The sequence below is a fragment of the Hyperolius riggenbachi genome, chromosome 12 (assembly GCF_040937935.1).
Source record: "Hyperolius riggenbachi isolate aHypRig1 chromosome 12, aHypRig1.pri, whole genome shotgun sequence".
In the NCBI taxonomy this organism is placed as follows: domain Eukaryota; kingdom Metazoa; phylum Chordata; class Amphibia; order Anura; family Hyperoliidae; genus Hyperolius; species Hyperolius riggenbachi.
This window is the reverse complement of record NC_090657.1, coordinates 99,380,962-99,398,197: the sequence shown is the minus strand read 5'-3', so window position 1 is coordinate 99,398,197 and position 17,236 is coordinate 99,380,962. Positions and strand designations below refer to the sequence as shown.

Genomic DNA, 17,236 nt, shown 5'->3' with positions numbered 1-17,236 from the left:
CACACACGAGTCAGCTATGTAGCTGACAATGTGCTGTGTTGGTATGCGGGGTGGGGGCAGAAGGATGACAAGCAGTGTATGCGTGATATCACGCAGCAGGCAGGGGGATCGGTGGTGCGAACAGTGGGATTGGCAGGAGGATCGGTGTCACTGGGTTTGGGTGGATCCGTCTGGCAGATCGCTCGCAGGTTGGGTGTCTGGGGTCATCGGGTGCCGTACACACGCTTGATTGGCGGCTGATAATGACTTAAGTTAGGTGTGTTTACGAGGCTTCAGACTATAAAGCTAGGATTTTTTTTTTAAGCCTTCACCAATCTAACAAATGTCCATGTTAAAACACCACTATCGCACAAATCTTGAAATTTTAAAATAAATGTAAACCTATACAAATAAGTAGTACATTTATTCCAGATTAAAATGAGCTATAGATTACTTTTCTCCTATGTTGCTGTCACATACAGTAGGTAGTAGAAATCTTACAGAACTGACAGTTTTTTGACTAGCCCATCTCTTCATGGGGGATTCTCAGGATTTTATTTTGTTTCAAAAGCACATAGTGAATGGCAGTTGCTCTATCCAACTGCCAAAAAGTGTGCAGCGAGCAGGGAGCCTGGCCAGCATCTTTGTATAATTCCTTTTCAGGAAATGTCTTATAAAGAATAAAAGCGTTGTGAAGAATTCCCCATGAAGAGACGGACTAGTCCAAAACCTGCCGGTTCTCTCAGATTGCTACTACCTACTGTGACAGCTACATGGGAGAAAAGTAATTTATTGCTCTTTTTACTCGGATAAGTTTACATGTATTTAAAATTTAAAATTTTTTTTGCGATAGTGGTGTTTTAAATATTGTTTTCAACACTTTAATGAGTTAATGGTAGAGATCGGCTTTGAATTCTAACTTTCTGTGCAAATTTCCACTGATTAAAAGCAAGAAAGGGTATGGAGGCTGCCATATCTATTTGCTGGCGTCCTGCTGATTTGTCATGCATCAGTTGTGTCTGGATCACACACCTGAAACAAGCATGTGGCAAATCCAGTCAAAAATGCCTGATCTGCATGCTTGATCGATTGGAATGTCCATTTGTCAATCGATTTGAATTATCTGACAGGATGAAAGAACTACGTTGATCTGCTGCTGGCAGCAGATCGATGGCCCATAGAGTTGCATTGAATCTAATGGTCCAATAATGCATTTAGATCAATTTTCAATAGATTTCATTCTGAAATCTAATGGAAATCTGTTCCAAGTGTGTGTCACACATCAGATAGATTCCTGTCAGATTAGACTTGACAGGCATCTGACAGAAATCTATCTGATGGTCGAATCTGCTGTAAATCTGTAAGTGTGTGGCCACCTTAAAGGAAACCAGAGAGGATGAACTATACATACCTGGGGCTTCCTCCAGCCCCATACGCACGGATCGCTCCCACGCCGCCGTCTTCCGCTGCCTGGATCCGCCGCCACCGAGTCCCGTCATTGCCGCCAGTCGACCGGCGGACGTGGCCAATTCTCTGCATCACAGGGTGCTCTCTCCATACAGATACGCATGTGGCTGCCTACTGCGCAGCCGCATGCGTACGTGTATGGAGGGGAGCCCCTGTGATGCGGACAATTGGCCGTGTCCGCCGGAAGTGACGGGCCCGGTACCGGCGGATCCAGGAAGCTGAGGACGGCGGCGTGGGAGCGATTCAGGCTTATGGGGCTGGAAGAAGCCCCAGGTAAGTATAAAATCTTTGCCTTTTTTCACCCCTCGTTCCTCTCTGGTTCCCTTTAAGTATTAGAGGCACAGGATCAGCGCCCTGCTGATCCCAGCCAGGAAATGTGCGTTGTTTAACAGGAAATACATTTTGCAGCTTCCATAACCCTGTCCCTTCAGGTGTCCTTTAAAAAAAGAACCAATAAAGCCCAGTTACTAACTTATTCATCAGCAACTGCTGGACTCTATTTCTAGTCGGCTGAAATTTGCATAGAGTCAGTAGCTCATGCCTAGTGATGCTCAAGGGAAAGCTAATATTTCTGGATGGTATGCAACATTTACAGGGATTGCACTTGTGTGAACCAATTCCAACCTGCATACAATTTGCATTACATTGTATGCGAGCTGGAAATACTAACCTCTCATTGACCATCTCTAATGTACTGCCTGGAACATTTATACTGAGTGGCTTACAGAGTCTGATGATTATATTTATCCACAGGGATGACCTCCGGGATTCACCTGAAAGTGATGATGCAGACAAAGTAAGTGAACCTGTCTGTTGTCCTGTCCCGCCATTCTGACATTCTTCCATCTTGCTCATATTAACAGTCAATCCACTCAAAGCTGACCTGTCAACTAGAGATGATCTCTGCTTCACTCATATTAATAGCCTAACTCCAGGCACAAGTTCCCTGAGGGTGCCCACACATTACTGGATGTTCAGCATCGATATCCAGGCAGATATTGATGCTGCAACTTGGTCGGTCATTTCAATCGATTTCTGGCTAAAGTCTGTAAAAGGGATTGCTTGGGCATGCTGGCAAGGGCTCAGTAGGGTGCATGGCAACAATCGACGGATGGATATATATATATATATATATATATATATATATATATATATATATATATATATATATATATATATATATATATATATATATATATATATATATATATATATATATATATATATATATATATATATATATATATATATATATATATATATATATTCTGGTGTCAGATCAACAGCTACCTTAAAGAGGAACGCCAGTGATGTAGTAAAAAAGTGCTTACATTTTTACAATTATGTATAAATGATTTAGGCAGTGTTTGCTCATTGTAAAAGCTTTTTCTTCTCCCTGATTTACATTCTGACATTTATCACATGGTGACATTTTAACTGCTGGCTGGCAGGTGATGTCACTGGAAGGAGATGTTGCTTGCTTTTTTGGCAGTTGAAAACAGCTGTCATTTCCCACAGTGCAACAAGGCTCCCACAGTGTGATGTCTGTATCTCAGAGCTGAGAGGTGCTGACATCACACTGAAGGAGAGATTTCACCACAATATTAGCCATGCAGAGCCCCTGATGATCTGTTTGAGAAAAGGTAAAAATTTCTTATGTAAAAGGGGGTATCAGCTACTGATTGGGATGAAGTTCAATTCTTGGTTACGGTTTCTCTTTAAAACGGAGTAGACAATCCATGGCAGGGCTTGTTTTATTAGTGATTTAAGGACTACTACCAGCGGAAAAAAAAAAAGTAGACAGGTAAAATCTTACAGAACCGACAGATTTTTGGACTAGTCTATCTCCTCATGGGGGATTCTTAGACTTTTCTTTGTTTCCAGAAGACTTTCCTGAAAGGCAGTTTAACTGCCAAAATGGTAAGATACCAGCCAGCCTCCCTACTCTCTTCCACACTATTTTGTCAGTTAGACTTGGCAACTGCCTTTCAGAAAATGCTTTTGAAAACCCTGAGAATCCCCCATGAGAAGATGGACTTTTTGTTAGATTTTAACTGCTTACTTTTTTTTTTGCTGGAGTGGTCTTTTATTCAAGTTCAGCTCATCAAGAAGCTTAAACCAATTTGAAAAGTACCTGAGTACTAAGGAGTCCCTTAAAATCCGTGCCACTAAGTCCATACCTGATCGACAATGCAACCATTTTTGGACCAAAATTGGTCACCTATATCGGTCGGACACGCCGCAAGATGTTGGGTTGTTGTGGCCATTCAGGTGTGCAGCGGTAACGGCAAGCGATATCAGGACGAGCGACGAAACCCCAGTGGTGTTCTAATGTATAAGTGTGTGTGTGCGTGCATTCCTACATTACCTGTCCTGTTCACCGGCAGCGTGTATAGGGAAGAACAGGGGATTCAGAAGACTGACGTGCATTGTGACACAGGACAGGTAATGTATAAATGCACATATACACGTACGTTTATACATTAGGATAACAGCGGCAGATGCAGCTGATTCCTGAGAGATTTCAGCAGGAAATTGGTCGGGAATCTGCCTGCAGTGTATGGGCACCCAACAGATCTCTAATCAGAGAGAGATTTGTCTCTTGGTCTAATCTGCCCATCATCGCTAGACGTATGGCCACCTTAACTGTTTAAAGGGGCACTATGGCGAAAAATTGTAAAATTTTAAAATATGTGCAAACAGACAAATGAGAAGTAAATTTTTTCCAGAGTAAAATGAGCCATAACTTACTTTTCTCCTATGTTTCTGTCACTTACAGTAGCTAGTAGAAATGACCGAAGCGACAGGTTTTGGACTAGTCCATCTCTTCATAGGAGATTCTCAACAAGGCTTTTATTCTTTATAAAGATTTTCCCTAAAAGGGATTTAACCAATGATGCTGGCCAGCCTCCCTGCTCGCTACAGTTTTTTTGGCAGTTGGACAGAGCAACTGCCATTCACTAAGTGCTTTTGAAAATAAATAAATACCTGAGAATCCCCTATGAAGAGATGGACTAGTCCAAAATCTGTCGCTTCTGTCAGATTTTTACTACCTACTGTAAGTGACAGCAACCTAGGAGAAAAGTAATTTATGGCTCATTTTACTCTGGAGAAAAACCATATTTCTTATTTGTATATTGTGTATGTTGTATATATTTTACAATTTTTCACCATAGTGCCCCTTTAAGGTGGCCATACATCTGGCGGGTTTTGCCGCTGATTGAATTGGCTATTTGATAATGATTATTGAATCGCATTAAAATGAGTGTTGCATCAAGCATGCCCGATCGACAATTTGACAGATTTCAGGCCGGAATTGGTCAAATGTATGGATCCCACATGATTGTGTAGGTAGAATCTCATACTGCATGCAAGTGGTTGGCCAATCAAAATTGGATGCGTGTCCCAAGTTTTACTACTGCACTGTTCTTGAATCCCACCCATAGATATACAGTAGGTGCGGTTTCCAACTCTGAGGCAATTTTCTATTTTACCTCAAGTAGATTCACCTGGACTGAACTGGAACTTTGCATGGGGCTAATCACATTTGGAAACTAATGGAGAATTACCTGGCACTAGCTGTCGGGTATTAATTATTAACCTTCTGTATCTGATTAGCGCCACTAAAAGTTCCGTGGGAATTAATGCTCCTTGTAAAGCTAAACAAATCCAATTGGTTGGAATTCATATAAACTTTTTACCCACCTATAAAGGATGTTTTGCAGGTAACCTCCTATGCACAGTTCGATGTCTTGGCAAAGTAATGATGGTCTGGTACACACAATGCAATTTTCAGTCAGATGGATGGACATATTGATTATTTCTGACAGGTTTGATCTGATATCCAATAGTTTTCCTCATCAATTTTGTTTAGAAGTGATCAGAAGATCAATCAAAAAAAGATCAGAAATCAGATCAGACCTGTGAGAAATGATGGATTCGAGTGTCAATGTGACAGAAAATTGCATTGTGTGTACCGGGCATAACTGTGGATAATAGAGAAGTGACCTAATGTGAATTTCATCTGTGACCATTTCTCATTAGTGTGATCTGATTGCATTACAATTTTGTCCTGAGCGCAATCGTCGTTCTGACGCATTTTGGATGCAATTGAGCTCCTATACAGAGTGTAGTATAACAATTGCATTAGTGGAAATTAGTTTGAAACGCAATTGCAGCACGATTGCGTTTCACAGCGGAAAAGAGTCCTTACTTGGGTGTTTTGTAATCAATTATTAACCTTCAACCCATGGTAATACCTGTTAAGCAAACAATTAGCTGAAAGCCAGAATAGCAGCTAATCTCCACTGGATATACATAAAATATACACTATTGGGTAGACTTGAGTATTGTTTAGGGTAACTGTGTCATAATACAATTTCCACAGCATAAAGCACACCACCACCAGGGCCCTGTAGGGTAGCGGCCTCACATGGAGTCGGATCTGAACGTGGCCACAGCCGTGCTCATACTGGACATATCGCAGTCCTCTGCCGCCGGGTAAAACCACTGATAGTGTTAACACTGCTGCAATTTGGCTGCATTTAAATTGCACTGAGGGGCGGAAGACAGTAAGTGAGCAGGTCAGCCGCCTGTCTAAAAGAGTCCTCAAGGTTTTCTCTGGCATTCTTTGGAAGTCTATCGCAGCCCCTGGAGTGCAGAATGTCAAAGGAACACAGTGACATTAACACAGGTGTTCAGGAAGCAGTGACTGCAGCCATATCTTCTGCTTGATAACTCTTTACGCTGAACAAACATTGCTTGTGCTACTTGGGTCTGTGTCTGGTGGTCCTATTGGCGTACGTTCAAAAATGGTGAGGGCAAACTTGGGCACAGGGTGAAGCTGAAAGATTAATTCAAGCAATGGCAATTATGTATATTATTTATATTATATCATATATGTACGGCTTCAGTTCATGCAAAAAGTTGTTGTTGTGCCTGGGTGTATAAGACTGCAGTCGCACAGCCAACCTTTTGCAAACCATTCAGAAATCCTTACTATGATCTAATATGTTTTTGTTTTTTTAATTAAACATTTTTTTGTGATGGCCCATTACTCAATGTCCTCACTGCTGGCTTGTCTTTCAGTTTAAATTAGAGATGGGGGTCAAATTGGACTTTAGGCAATTTTTTTTTTCTTTACGGGAAGTAGAATTACTGTGGGTAGAAATACAAGGCTAATTAGGTTCAGATGATAACTAATGATTAATTATCTGACAGCTCATTAAGCTATCAAGTTGACCATTTTCAGTCAAGAGCCTTCTGTATATGAGAAGTCCTGTGCAAAGTTCCTGTTCAGCCCAGGGCAGTGTTTAATGATTGCATGGCAATGAAAATTTGCATGTGTCAGATCATCATATCATTACAACTCGTAATAGTAGTTGCGTCTAGGGCTCCCTGCACACTGCAAATCCGTTTTCTGATTTAGATTCCGATTTTCAATTCCAATTTTTCCCTGAATACATTCAACAGAAAAACGGATCAAAAAATGCAGCATGCAGTAAAGATTAAAAATCTGAATCTGAGGTAAAAAACAATTAAAAATTGGAAATGCATGCAGTGTGCAAGAGGCCGTACACTGCCCTCCTCCAACCTGTATCATAACAGATCACAAACAACCTTGTCAATGGAGTCTGGCAGCAGGGGCGCAGCTAAAAATGACTGGGCACCATAGCAAAAAAAAAAATTGGGGGGGAGGGGCAGATCAGCAGCCCCCTACAGGTACATCTGGCCCACCAGCACCCTGATTCTAGAAACTCACATCAGATAAAGCTTTGCAGAGGAGGTTGCTTACGTCATCCTTGGCTGAGAATCCAGTGTGTGTACATTTGATCCCCTTAGCTAGCGATCTGCGGGGCAGATCAAGTTGGCATGGGGCATTTTCTCTCCACTCACCAATCACCACAACATATCACTCCTGCGCTGGCAGCACTGCTGTCTTCCCTCTGGCCCCACCTGCAGGCTAATGATGCATCTGTCCAGTATATTGGCCCTGCAATGTCACTCGAGGAATCAAATAATCCCTCGTTGGCGATTTTCCTCATGTGCTTACCTGCTGCTGACAGTGGGTGGGGTGGGTGATGGCGCAGCTGTCCCCTCCAGGCTCCCTGGTACTGCAGTGGCACTGGTGGATGGTGGCACCGTGTGCTGCTGTCGTCCCTGGCAGGTCTCTGTTGTTGTTGGAGAAGTTGGGAGCTGGCAGGTGACTGAGGTTAGGCTGAGGGCTCACAAGCTGGCAGCAGCAGAGAACATTAATGTCCTGCTGGCTGCTGCTCAGTGAGTCCCCTGCAGCTCCTTTCTCACTCCCCTTCTTTATCTGTGAGCCCCACGGCCAGGAGGGGCGGAGCCACAGGCAGCACTGGGAGGAGGAGCGGAGCCACAACCAGCGCTGCTCTTCTGTGTTCTGACCCAGGCAGGCCGGAATTGCAAAGTAAGTGTTGGGGGAAATCGGTGTGCAGAGAGATGGCAGGTGGAAAAATAGTCCAATTTCACCTGCCAGCCTCTCTGCAATGAGCGGGGGAGGTGGCTTGTCAATCCTGGCTGTGCCATGGGCCCATGGATTATGAAAAAGGGCACAAAACAAAAAAATGGGCAGCAGAACTGGTGGGCCCCTTGTTGTGGCTAAGGGCTGCGGGCCCCATAGCACTTGCTATGGTGATCCCTACACCCCTGGAGTCTGGGCACACTTGTACTTGTGCTAGATTTTTGAACAATCTTTCTACTAGACCTCTCTTTTTGTTAATGAACATCTAGTGTGTGACCTTGCCTTACAGGACAATTGTAGCGAGAGGAATGTGCAGGCTGCCATATTTATTTTCTTTTAAACAATGCAGATTGCCTGGATAGCCTGCTTATTACCTCTAATACTTTCAGCCAAGAACAAGTATGCAGATCAGCTGCTTCCAAATAAAGTTCTACTGGATTTGCCACATTATTTCAGGTGTGTGATTCAGACGCTACTGATGCATGAAAGATCAGCAGGACTGGCAGGCAACTGGTATTGTTTAAAAGGAAATAAATATGGCAGCTTCCATATCCCACTCAGTCAGTTGTCCTTTAAGATGCAGAAAAAAATTCCAGATGCACTTTACAGAGAGCATGGCAGATCATATATTTTTATAGATCTCAAGGGCATTTAGTAAAAACGTTATTTAGGGCCACTTTAGAGATGAGATCAAGTGAACAAAAGTCTGCTTAAAAAAATTCTCTAAATTTGCTTAGTCGTTTTATTGCATTGTGACAAAAGTAACTATGGCTGTTATGAAAGCGTTCTTGTGTTGGCCTTTCCCTTGACAGAGGAACAGTCTGCGCTTCTTGCGCTGTCCAGCAGCCATGACGATCACACACCTCGCCAAATTCTTGAGGAACAAGATGGATGTTCCAAACAGGTACAAGGTACGACACAAACCTTTGTTGGACATCTGTACTCCACTTGCATGGTGATCTGGTTATATTTTGTTTTTTAGATATTCAGGTGGTATAATGTAGTGATGTTTTTCTAAATCGTGCCTGGAAGGAGAACCTATAGATTTTTTTGTAACCTAATTCATTTACATGGTAAATGTTGTTACTGAATTTACTTATGTTTGAAAACACCTACCAAAGCTTAAGCAAACCTGGACTGAAAACAAACTTAGGAGGTAAACCATTATATCTAAATACTATAGGATATTCCTGGGCTACCACGGTCTCATATTGCATTTAAAGACTAAAAACCACTCTCCTGCGGAGGACATACAGTGCAGCTGAGGAGATCTTTGAGTGATTTGTTTTGAGACGATCATACCGAAAATAGCACATTGAGCTGGGTAATGTTGGCCTAGGTCACCGAGTGTCACTTGTGGTCTGCCTTTGACTTCGGCAGAGCACTGGGAACAGTTCAGTTGAATGGAGTGGTGCAGGCCGGCTAAAGACCTGGAAAGATTGTGGCAAGAATAGCTGCTTCACAGTCGCACACCTGGTACCAGGGCTGTGGAGTCAGAGTACTGTTTGGGTACCTGGAGTCGTAGTCGTGATTTCATAAACTGAGGAGTCGGAGTCGCATGGTTTTTGTACCAACCAGGGCTGTGGAGTCGGTCCAAAAATCCACAGACTCCGACTCCTCAGTTTAGGATTCCACCGACTCCACGACTCCGACTCCTCTAATTTGCATATTACAATTTTGTTGATTAACAGTATGTAACGTGAAATTCGTCTCTTAACCACCTGAGCGGTCTGGACGAGCTCAGCTCGTCCAACACGGCCGGAGGCTGCCGCTCAGGCCCTGCTGGGCCGATTTTAATGAAATAAAAAGCAGCACACGCAGCCGGCACTTTGCCAGCCGCGTGTGCTGCCTGATCGCCGCTGCAGCGCGGCGATCCGCCGCGTGCAGCGGCGAAAGAGGGTCCCCCCAGCCGCCCGAGCCCAGCGTAGCCGGAACAAACAGTTCCGGCCAGCGCTAAGGGCTGGATCGGAGGTGGCTGACGTCAGGACGTCGGCTGACGTCCATGACGTCACTCCGCTCGTCGCCATGGCGACGAGGTAAGCGAAACACGGAAGGGCGCTTATTGCGGCCTTCCGTGTTACTTCTGGCCGCCGGAGGCGATCGGAAGAACGCCTCCGGAGCGCCCTCTAGTGGGCTTTCATGCAGCCAACTTTCAGTTGGCTGCATGGAATAGTTTTTATTTAAAAAAAACCCTCCCGCAGCCGCCCTGGCGATTTTATCAGAACGCCAGGGTGGTTAACTGCCAACGCTTAGGAATTTTACAAGACAACTGAAGTGAGAAGGATATGTATATTTGAATTTAAGTGAGAAGGATATCTATATTTATTCCCTTTAGACTAAAACTAGTCCTTGGTAAGAGTACTTGTAAAAGGTACAAACCGGAACAAAGAACATCTATCAGGCCCTAGGCAATGTGACTATGGGTACATGTAAGAATGATGTGCAGGTACTCTGCAGGGGAATGAGGAGATTCTTCCTCTATTTCACATTCTTTATGCACAATCTGAACAAGGTTTATGGGTGACAGACAACACTTCTCTGTTAAATGTGCACAACATTCTCAGTGGATTCCCTGCAGCTCTGTGGGGAGTGCATATGTAGAGTATAGTACTACTGTGTAACAAAGTAAACCTGAGACAGATGAAATTAAAGTTTTATACATACCCCTCGCGGTCCTCCTCCGCCACCTGGATCTTCTGCTATGGGTCCAGGTACTTAAGCCAGTCTGGTGTAGTATGCATGCACACACTCCGCCGCCGGGAGCGTACTACACCTGCGCAGCACTATTGCGCAGATGCAGAATGCTCCTGGCTGTGGAACTGGCACGTAGCCAGACTGCTCTGACTGGCTGAATTACCGGGACTCATAGCAGAAGTTCCAGGTGGTGAAGGAGGAAAGCGAGGGACTGATTAGCCTGAAGGGGGTTGGAAGAAGCCCCAGGTATGTATAAAACATTTCTTTTCACCAGTCTCAGGTACCCTTTAATTTGTAGTCACCAAACCAAATTTTAACAACAGATCAAATTATTTTATTTCATGAGCAAAGGGAGTGCATACATTTGCATAAATCAGCATCAACGCAGAATTATTTCCATCTCATTGACCATCTCTATTAGTGACACAGCTACACATCAGGCTTTATTCTTACAGCATAGACGTTATTTAGTATATATAAGAGATTCCTGTGTACACATCATATATATTGTACAGTCACAATCAAATATGTATATCTGACTTTAAAAATACGGAGACTGCTTTATTGAAGCAGCACAAGTAACTCCTTTTGATTGGTTTATTTCATTTTTGTGGACTGAGCACAGCTATTACTGTATATATACATTATTTTTAATGACTATTATCTGAGAAATAGAACATTTTATCATATTTTCTATTTTAATTAGTTAAATTCATTAGGAGTCGGTACATTTTTTCCCGACTCCGACTCCAGGCACCCGAAATTGCTCCGATTCCGACTCCACAGCCCTGGTACCAACTCCACAGCCCTTGTAAGTATTAGACTAAGGAGTCAGAGCAATTTTGGATACCTGGAGTCGGTGGTTTCATAAACTGAGTAATTGGAGCCCTGTCTGGAGCAAGCTTGCAGCCAGCAGTCAGAACACCTGATCTGCGTTCTTCTTCTAGGTCTTCTTCTTTCAATTATGAAAGACAACCTCCATGTACTATTAGAGTTGACCTACACAATCTCTTCATAGTATTCGCAGTCTGTTGTCCCTCATGCTACACGGAGGTGGTAAAATTGTCCAATCGTAATTGAACGTGTGCGCCAGGCTTAAGGTGATCCGGAGCCGATGCTCGGGATCAAAATCAGATCCTTACCTTAAGAGGGGGAAACATTATGATCCTGTTGAGGCTCCACTCCGTAGTCCCCGTTGCTGAACGCGGCCCCCCTCCAAATCAGGGCGGCGCAGCTCCTCTTACTGAAGCATGGCCATGTGAGCCCGCCACGCATGCGCTGTACTACAGAGGCTTTGGCTCTGAATTACTGCACATATGCGGGTGGGCTCCATCAGCTATTGCGCGGTCACGCTGGAGGAAGAAGAGCTGCGTGGCCCCAATATTGGTGTCATTGCCTTGTCACTAATCTTCTAGGGAGCGTGCTCAGTGACGGGGGACATCAGAGAAGGGGGGGGGGGGGAAGCCTCAATAGGATCCTGAGGCTTCCCTCTCTTTAGGTAAGTATCTCAATTTGTACCTGAGCTTCGGCTCGAGTACTATTTACAGGTTTACAAGGTATAAGAAGAAAATCATCAAGGCAAGCGGCATTTATAAGAGGAATCAGATTTAGCACATTGCATGATTTTTTTTTTTAATCTTTCTTGAGTTTCCTTGACGTATCATTTTGTATTTATGTATAAAAATGCAGAAAATTAGGGATGCTTTTAGCATTTTGCCATTTCCCTGCTTTAAAAAATGTTTTTTCATCTGATGAAGGTGGAGATTCTGTACGAAGAAGAGCCCCTGAAGGATTACTACACACTAATGGATATTGCCTATATATACCCCTGGGGACGGGTGAGTGACTTGGTTATTCCGGCCCTGACAATTGATCTTACATCTGCCTTAAGGTGGCCGCACACTATACAATAAAATGATCCAATTTTACAGTAATTTGATAAAAAACGATCGTATCTCTCGAAAAAATCGAAAGCTTTTTTTTTTTTTCATTCGACTGAAAAATCTGATCGGATTTCCCGTTTTTTTTTTTTTTTTTTTTATTTAAATCGATCCGGAATGCCAGATATTTCTCCAATTTCTACTAAAGATTGTATGGTGTGTGTTGGATTGTTAATTTATTAATATACACACCCTAGCAATTTTCTCTTGAGTTTCCAATCATTTTTGGTCATATTTTTGAAATGTTACAATCAGTCAAATTTATTGCAATTCTTAAATTAAACAGATCTTTAACAGACACTGAAGATTTTCAAATAATGATTTCACATTGTTATGAAGATGACATTTTATTTGGTGTTCATAGAACAGAGAATGAGCAGAAATTTCCCCGAAGGTTTTTACAAAATTAATAATAAACACTTTTTATTTCTAACTTACTGTTTCAATCTTACCTCTGAAAAACTGCCCCTTAAAGGACACCTGAACTGAGAGGGATGTGGAGGCTGCCATATTTATTTCCTGGAGTCCTGCTGATCTTTTCTGGCCACAGTAGTGTGTGAATCGCAAACCTGAAACAAGGATGCAGCTAATCCAGTCTCCTTTTTCAGTCAGAAACGGCCGATCTGCATGCTTGTTCAGGGTCTATGGCTAAAAGTTATTAGCAGCAGAGGCTCAGCAGGACAGCCAGGCAATGTGCATTTCCTTAAAAGGAGTTGAATATGTCCGCCACCACATCCCTCTTAGTTCAAGTGTGTTTTAAGCCTTATACACACTAGAGGGTTCTCAGCTGAAAATTCCTCTGAAGAAAATCTAGGGTGTGCATTGCCGGGCTGATCTGTCAAAGAGATTTCAGCCTGGTACGATTGGTCAATCACTGACCAATTTTACCACCTCCATGTTGTATGAGGTCTTACCTACACAATTTGCTCATAGTATTCAACATCTGTTGTCCGTATTACTACATGGAGGTGGTACAATTGGTCAGTGATTTGGCCATAGCAGCAGCATGCATTGCTTGCCTTTAAGCTAGAAACACATATGCACAGTTTGGCTCCACGCTGTTATCCTAGGTATCAAGTCCCAATCCCTGAAGCCTATGTTCACACTGACAACTGTTGTTTTGGTTTTGTTTTGTTTTTTAAGGGAACCTTGAGCTGGCCCAGGTTGCTGAGAGTGCCACTCTCTGTTCCCTTTCTCAAGCTAGTTGTGGAGGCCTGAAAGCCTATTACTGGGATTGCTGGGACTTGTTCATCCAGTATCCTGCTGAGGACTAGAATGCCACTGTGAATTGTAGTTTGTTTGCTGTGCTGAGAAGATGAATTGTGGAGATTTGCAAGCTTGGTATGCTGGGAATACACCATACCTTTTTACTCCCGATAGATGGGTTCCATAGATAATTTCCAACATGTCCGATATTCCTTCTGATCGTTTTTTGGCTCGATTTCTCATAGAAGTGAATGGAAAAAGAGAAGAAAAATGAGCGGAAGATAAGAGAATCGGGTGGAAAAATCGATAAGGTGGAAAATCAAGCAGAAAAACGTTATCGTGTGTACCCAGCATTAGATTGCTGGGGCTTGTTGTTTATCCTGTAGCCTGCTGCATTGTTGCAGAGAACTGTGACCTGGCGTGGAATATGGGGACTAGTGTACTGGTTGAAGATACCCGTTGACATAGGATACCATGGTTAGAATCCTGTCAGGAGCAAGTTACCTCTTTAGTAAAGGGTCCTTGGGCAAGACTTCCTAACACTCACTACGTTTAAAATATGTAGACTGCTGATCTCTTATATTATAAACTGATGTGACACATTGTCATGCTTATAGTTTTTGTCTAGTTTTCTATATTGTAGTTTATATGTATACTCCTCCTTTATCATGTTCCCCTACAGACAGCACCTCTACCACTCAAATATCGGGTCCAGCCAACCTGCAAGAGGTTACGATTCAGCCGTCCAAGAAGCTTGCAGGAGCCAAACAGAGGAGCCACTTCAGAAGGGGATTCAACCAGCGACAAGGCCAGCAGTCCAGCACCAGTTCCCTCCACCTCCTCGTCTCTACCTAGCCCTGCCACCCCATGTCAGGGCTCTCCAAATCCCAACATCGAACTCCCTCCCGCCTCTTCCCTGCTCAATGGCCACTCAGCCAGCAGGGGGAGAAAAGTGTCCCTCAATGGGGCTCCTGGACCTCCACTTACCTGAACCACCAACTGGCTAGCGCTTTTTATACATATGTACATAGAGAAAGAAGGACTTTTTATTTTCTAAGGATAAAGTGAGTAATTTAATCCCTCCTTTCACCCAAAATCTTTTGTAATATTTTAGATCATAATTTATAAGAGAGAAGGGAGAGAAAGCACATTCCTATTTGAATGCTGTCCCTTCCATGCCCTCTGGCCAGCTCTGTTGATCTACCCAACCATATTTTCCGGTTTCTGCTGCGATGCTGATCTATAGGCAAATAAACAAGATCTGTTGGGGGATGAATGTATACTCTCCTCCTCCCTGGGAGGCCCCTCCATGCTCTTTTACTATGTTCAGTTCCCTTAGCGGATTGTGCAGCAGTGTCTAGTTGCAACTAAACTCTGCATTAGAGTTAACAGAGTAATATCTGGAAATAGTCGGGGGGATGAGCGTTCAAAAGCAAATCTCTTTTCCACCTGATTTGGAACAGAAACCAAACGTTTGTACATGCGGGCTGCAGCAGATGGAGTTAACCTGCCCTTGTCTGGCCACAGTGCACCATGTAGCATTCCATCTCTTTGATACTTCCTCCTTCTGGCTGTGGAGGAAGAAGTATCAGAGATGGAACATGAAGAGGAGCGCTGCAGGGTCAAGGGTGAGTTTAACCCCCTTTGCCGCAGGTTCAAACACTCTGATTCGAATCAGGCTGAACAGAAATTTGCTTTTGAAGGCTCATCCCTAGAAATAAAGGGTGATTTCTTTAATCTCTACACAGAGCTTTGCAGCTGTCACTGATGTGGGATAGAGCAGTGAGGGATTAGCTAGTGAGGTGAGTCTGCTCTCTCCTACAGCATATCTTTACATTTGCCTGAGATCTGCTTTAAAGGTACATACACACGTCGGATTTTTCCAAACGACCGGTCGTTTGAACGTCCGGTCATTTGGATGTTAAATCGGGCGTGTGTACGATCGGTCATTCAGCTGAAAAGACTGGATTTGAACGATCCGTCAAAATCAGTCTTATCAGCTGAACGACCGATCATACACACGCCTAATTTGACGCCTAAACGACCGGTCATTTGGAAAAATCCAGCTTGTGTACGAGCTTTGATAGAAGTATTGGAGCCATTGTGGACTTTGATTGAAGCTGCTGGTTCCCTGGATGTGGTGTTCATTCTTTGGTTTCCCTGAAGTCTGACTGTTCTGACATACCTTTTACGTATTACTGACTACAGAGATGGTAGAGACATTTTGCTGCCATTTCTACAATATTAAAAGAAAAAAAATCAACCATAAAGTCAGACCTATGTCCTAGCTTCCTCGTTTTATTAGACTGTTAAACAATTTTTTTAATTTTTTTTTTTTAATTAGTACAACTGAAGTGAGTGGAATATTGGGTCTGACACATTTTATATCTTTTTAAGTATTGTAAACTGCCTGGCAGTCCTGCTGATCCGCTGTATTGTAATACTTTAAGTCAGAGACCCTGAACAAGTATGCATACAAGATGCATATAAGATGTATATCAGATGTTTGACTTAAAGCAGAATAGAACTCTTGCACAGCACACAATGAAAAGTCTTTATTCCACATATAGTTGCTTAAGAAATGCACTTCCCTGTGTTTGTTTAGGCAGATTAAAGTGTGCCAGAGACAGACTTAATTAAAAGATTTATACATATCTGGGGCTTCTTCCAGCCCCATCCGCACGGATCGCTCCCCCGCCACCATCCTCAGTCTTTTCCCTCTTCTGCACTGGGTCCTGTTAGTTCGGCCAGTCACAGCCAGTCTGAGCGATGCAGTGCGCTCCTTCTGGCGGAGAATAGTACCTACGCCTACTATTGTCCTCCGGAGAGAACGCACTGCGCTTGCGTCCGACTGGGCGTGACTACTGAATTTACAGGTGCAGAAGAGGGAAAAGACTGAGGACGACGTCGTGGGAGCAATCCGTGCGGATATTTTGTTTGTCTCTGGTCTCCTTTAAGCTGTCTAATTGGTTCTTATCTGCAACTGTGACTATACTGCAGGATAGCTTTGCTGACCTAGCTCTCCATGTAGTAAACACTGAAGCTTATCCATTTCAGTGCCTTCAGCAAATGTGAAACCAAGTAAAATTTCCATAAATTGTGATGAAGACTTTTTTTTTTTTTCCCCCATAAAGTTTTTATAATGATGTGGCTAATCTTTTAGAGCAGAAAGAAAGTTCTGAATTTAGTTCCACTGATTGAATTTGCCCTATATGCTTGTTTCACTTGGGTTATTCAGATACTACAGATATATATAAAAGATCAGCAGGATTAAAGACAACAGTTAATGTTTAAAAAGATATAACTATGGCAGCCTCCATATTCCTCTCACTTCAGTTGTCCTTTATACGTACTAAACTTGGAGGTTAGAACTGAACAGGCATGGGCAAACTTGGCACTCAAGCTGTTAAGGAACTACAAGTCCCACAATGCATTTGCCTTTGAGGCATGATTGTGGCTGTCAGAC

General features: G+C 43.2%; 1 protein-coding gene across 1 annotated transcript in view; it reads left to right on the top strand.

Moving 5' to 3' along the window:
• Nucleotides 1–16,892, top strand: part of PCGF2 (polycomb group ring finger 2) — a 77,746-nt gene extending 60,854 nt beyond the window's left edge. The window contains exons 7-10 of the mRNA XM_068263993.1: nt 2,200–2,242; nt 8,743–8,841; nt 12,382–12,462; nt 14,453–16,892. Of these exons, the coding sequence (XP_068120094.1) occupies nt 2,200–2,242; nt 8,743–8,841; nt 12,382–12,462; nt 14,453–14,761 (532 nt within the window). The 3' untranslated portion in view covers nt 14,762–16,892. The remainder of the gene's footprint in view (nt 1–2,199; nt 2,243–8,742; nt 8,842–12,381; nt 12,463–14,452) is intronic.
• Nucleotides 16,893–17,236: the final 344 nt, after the last annotated feature.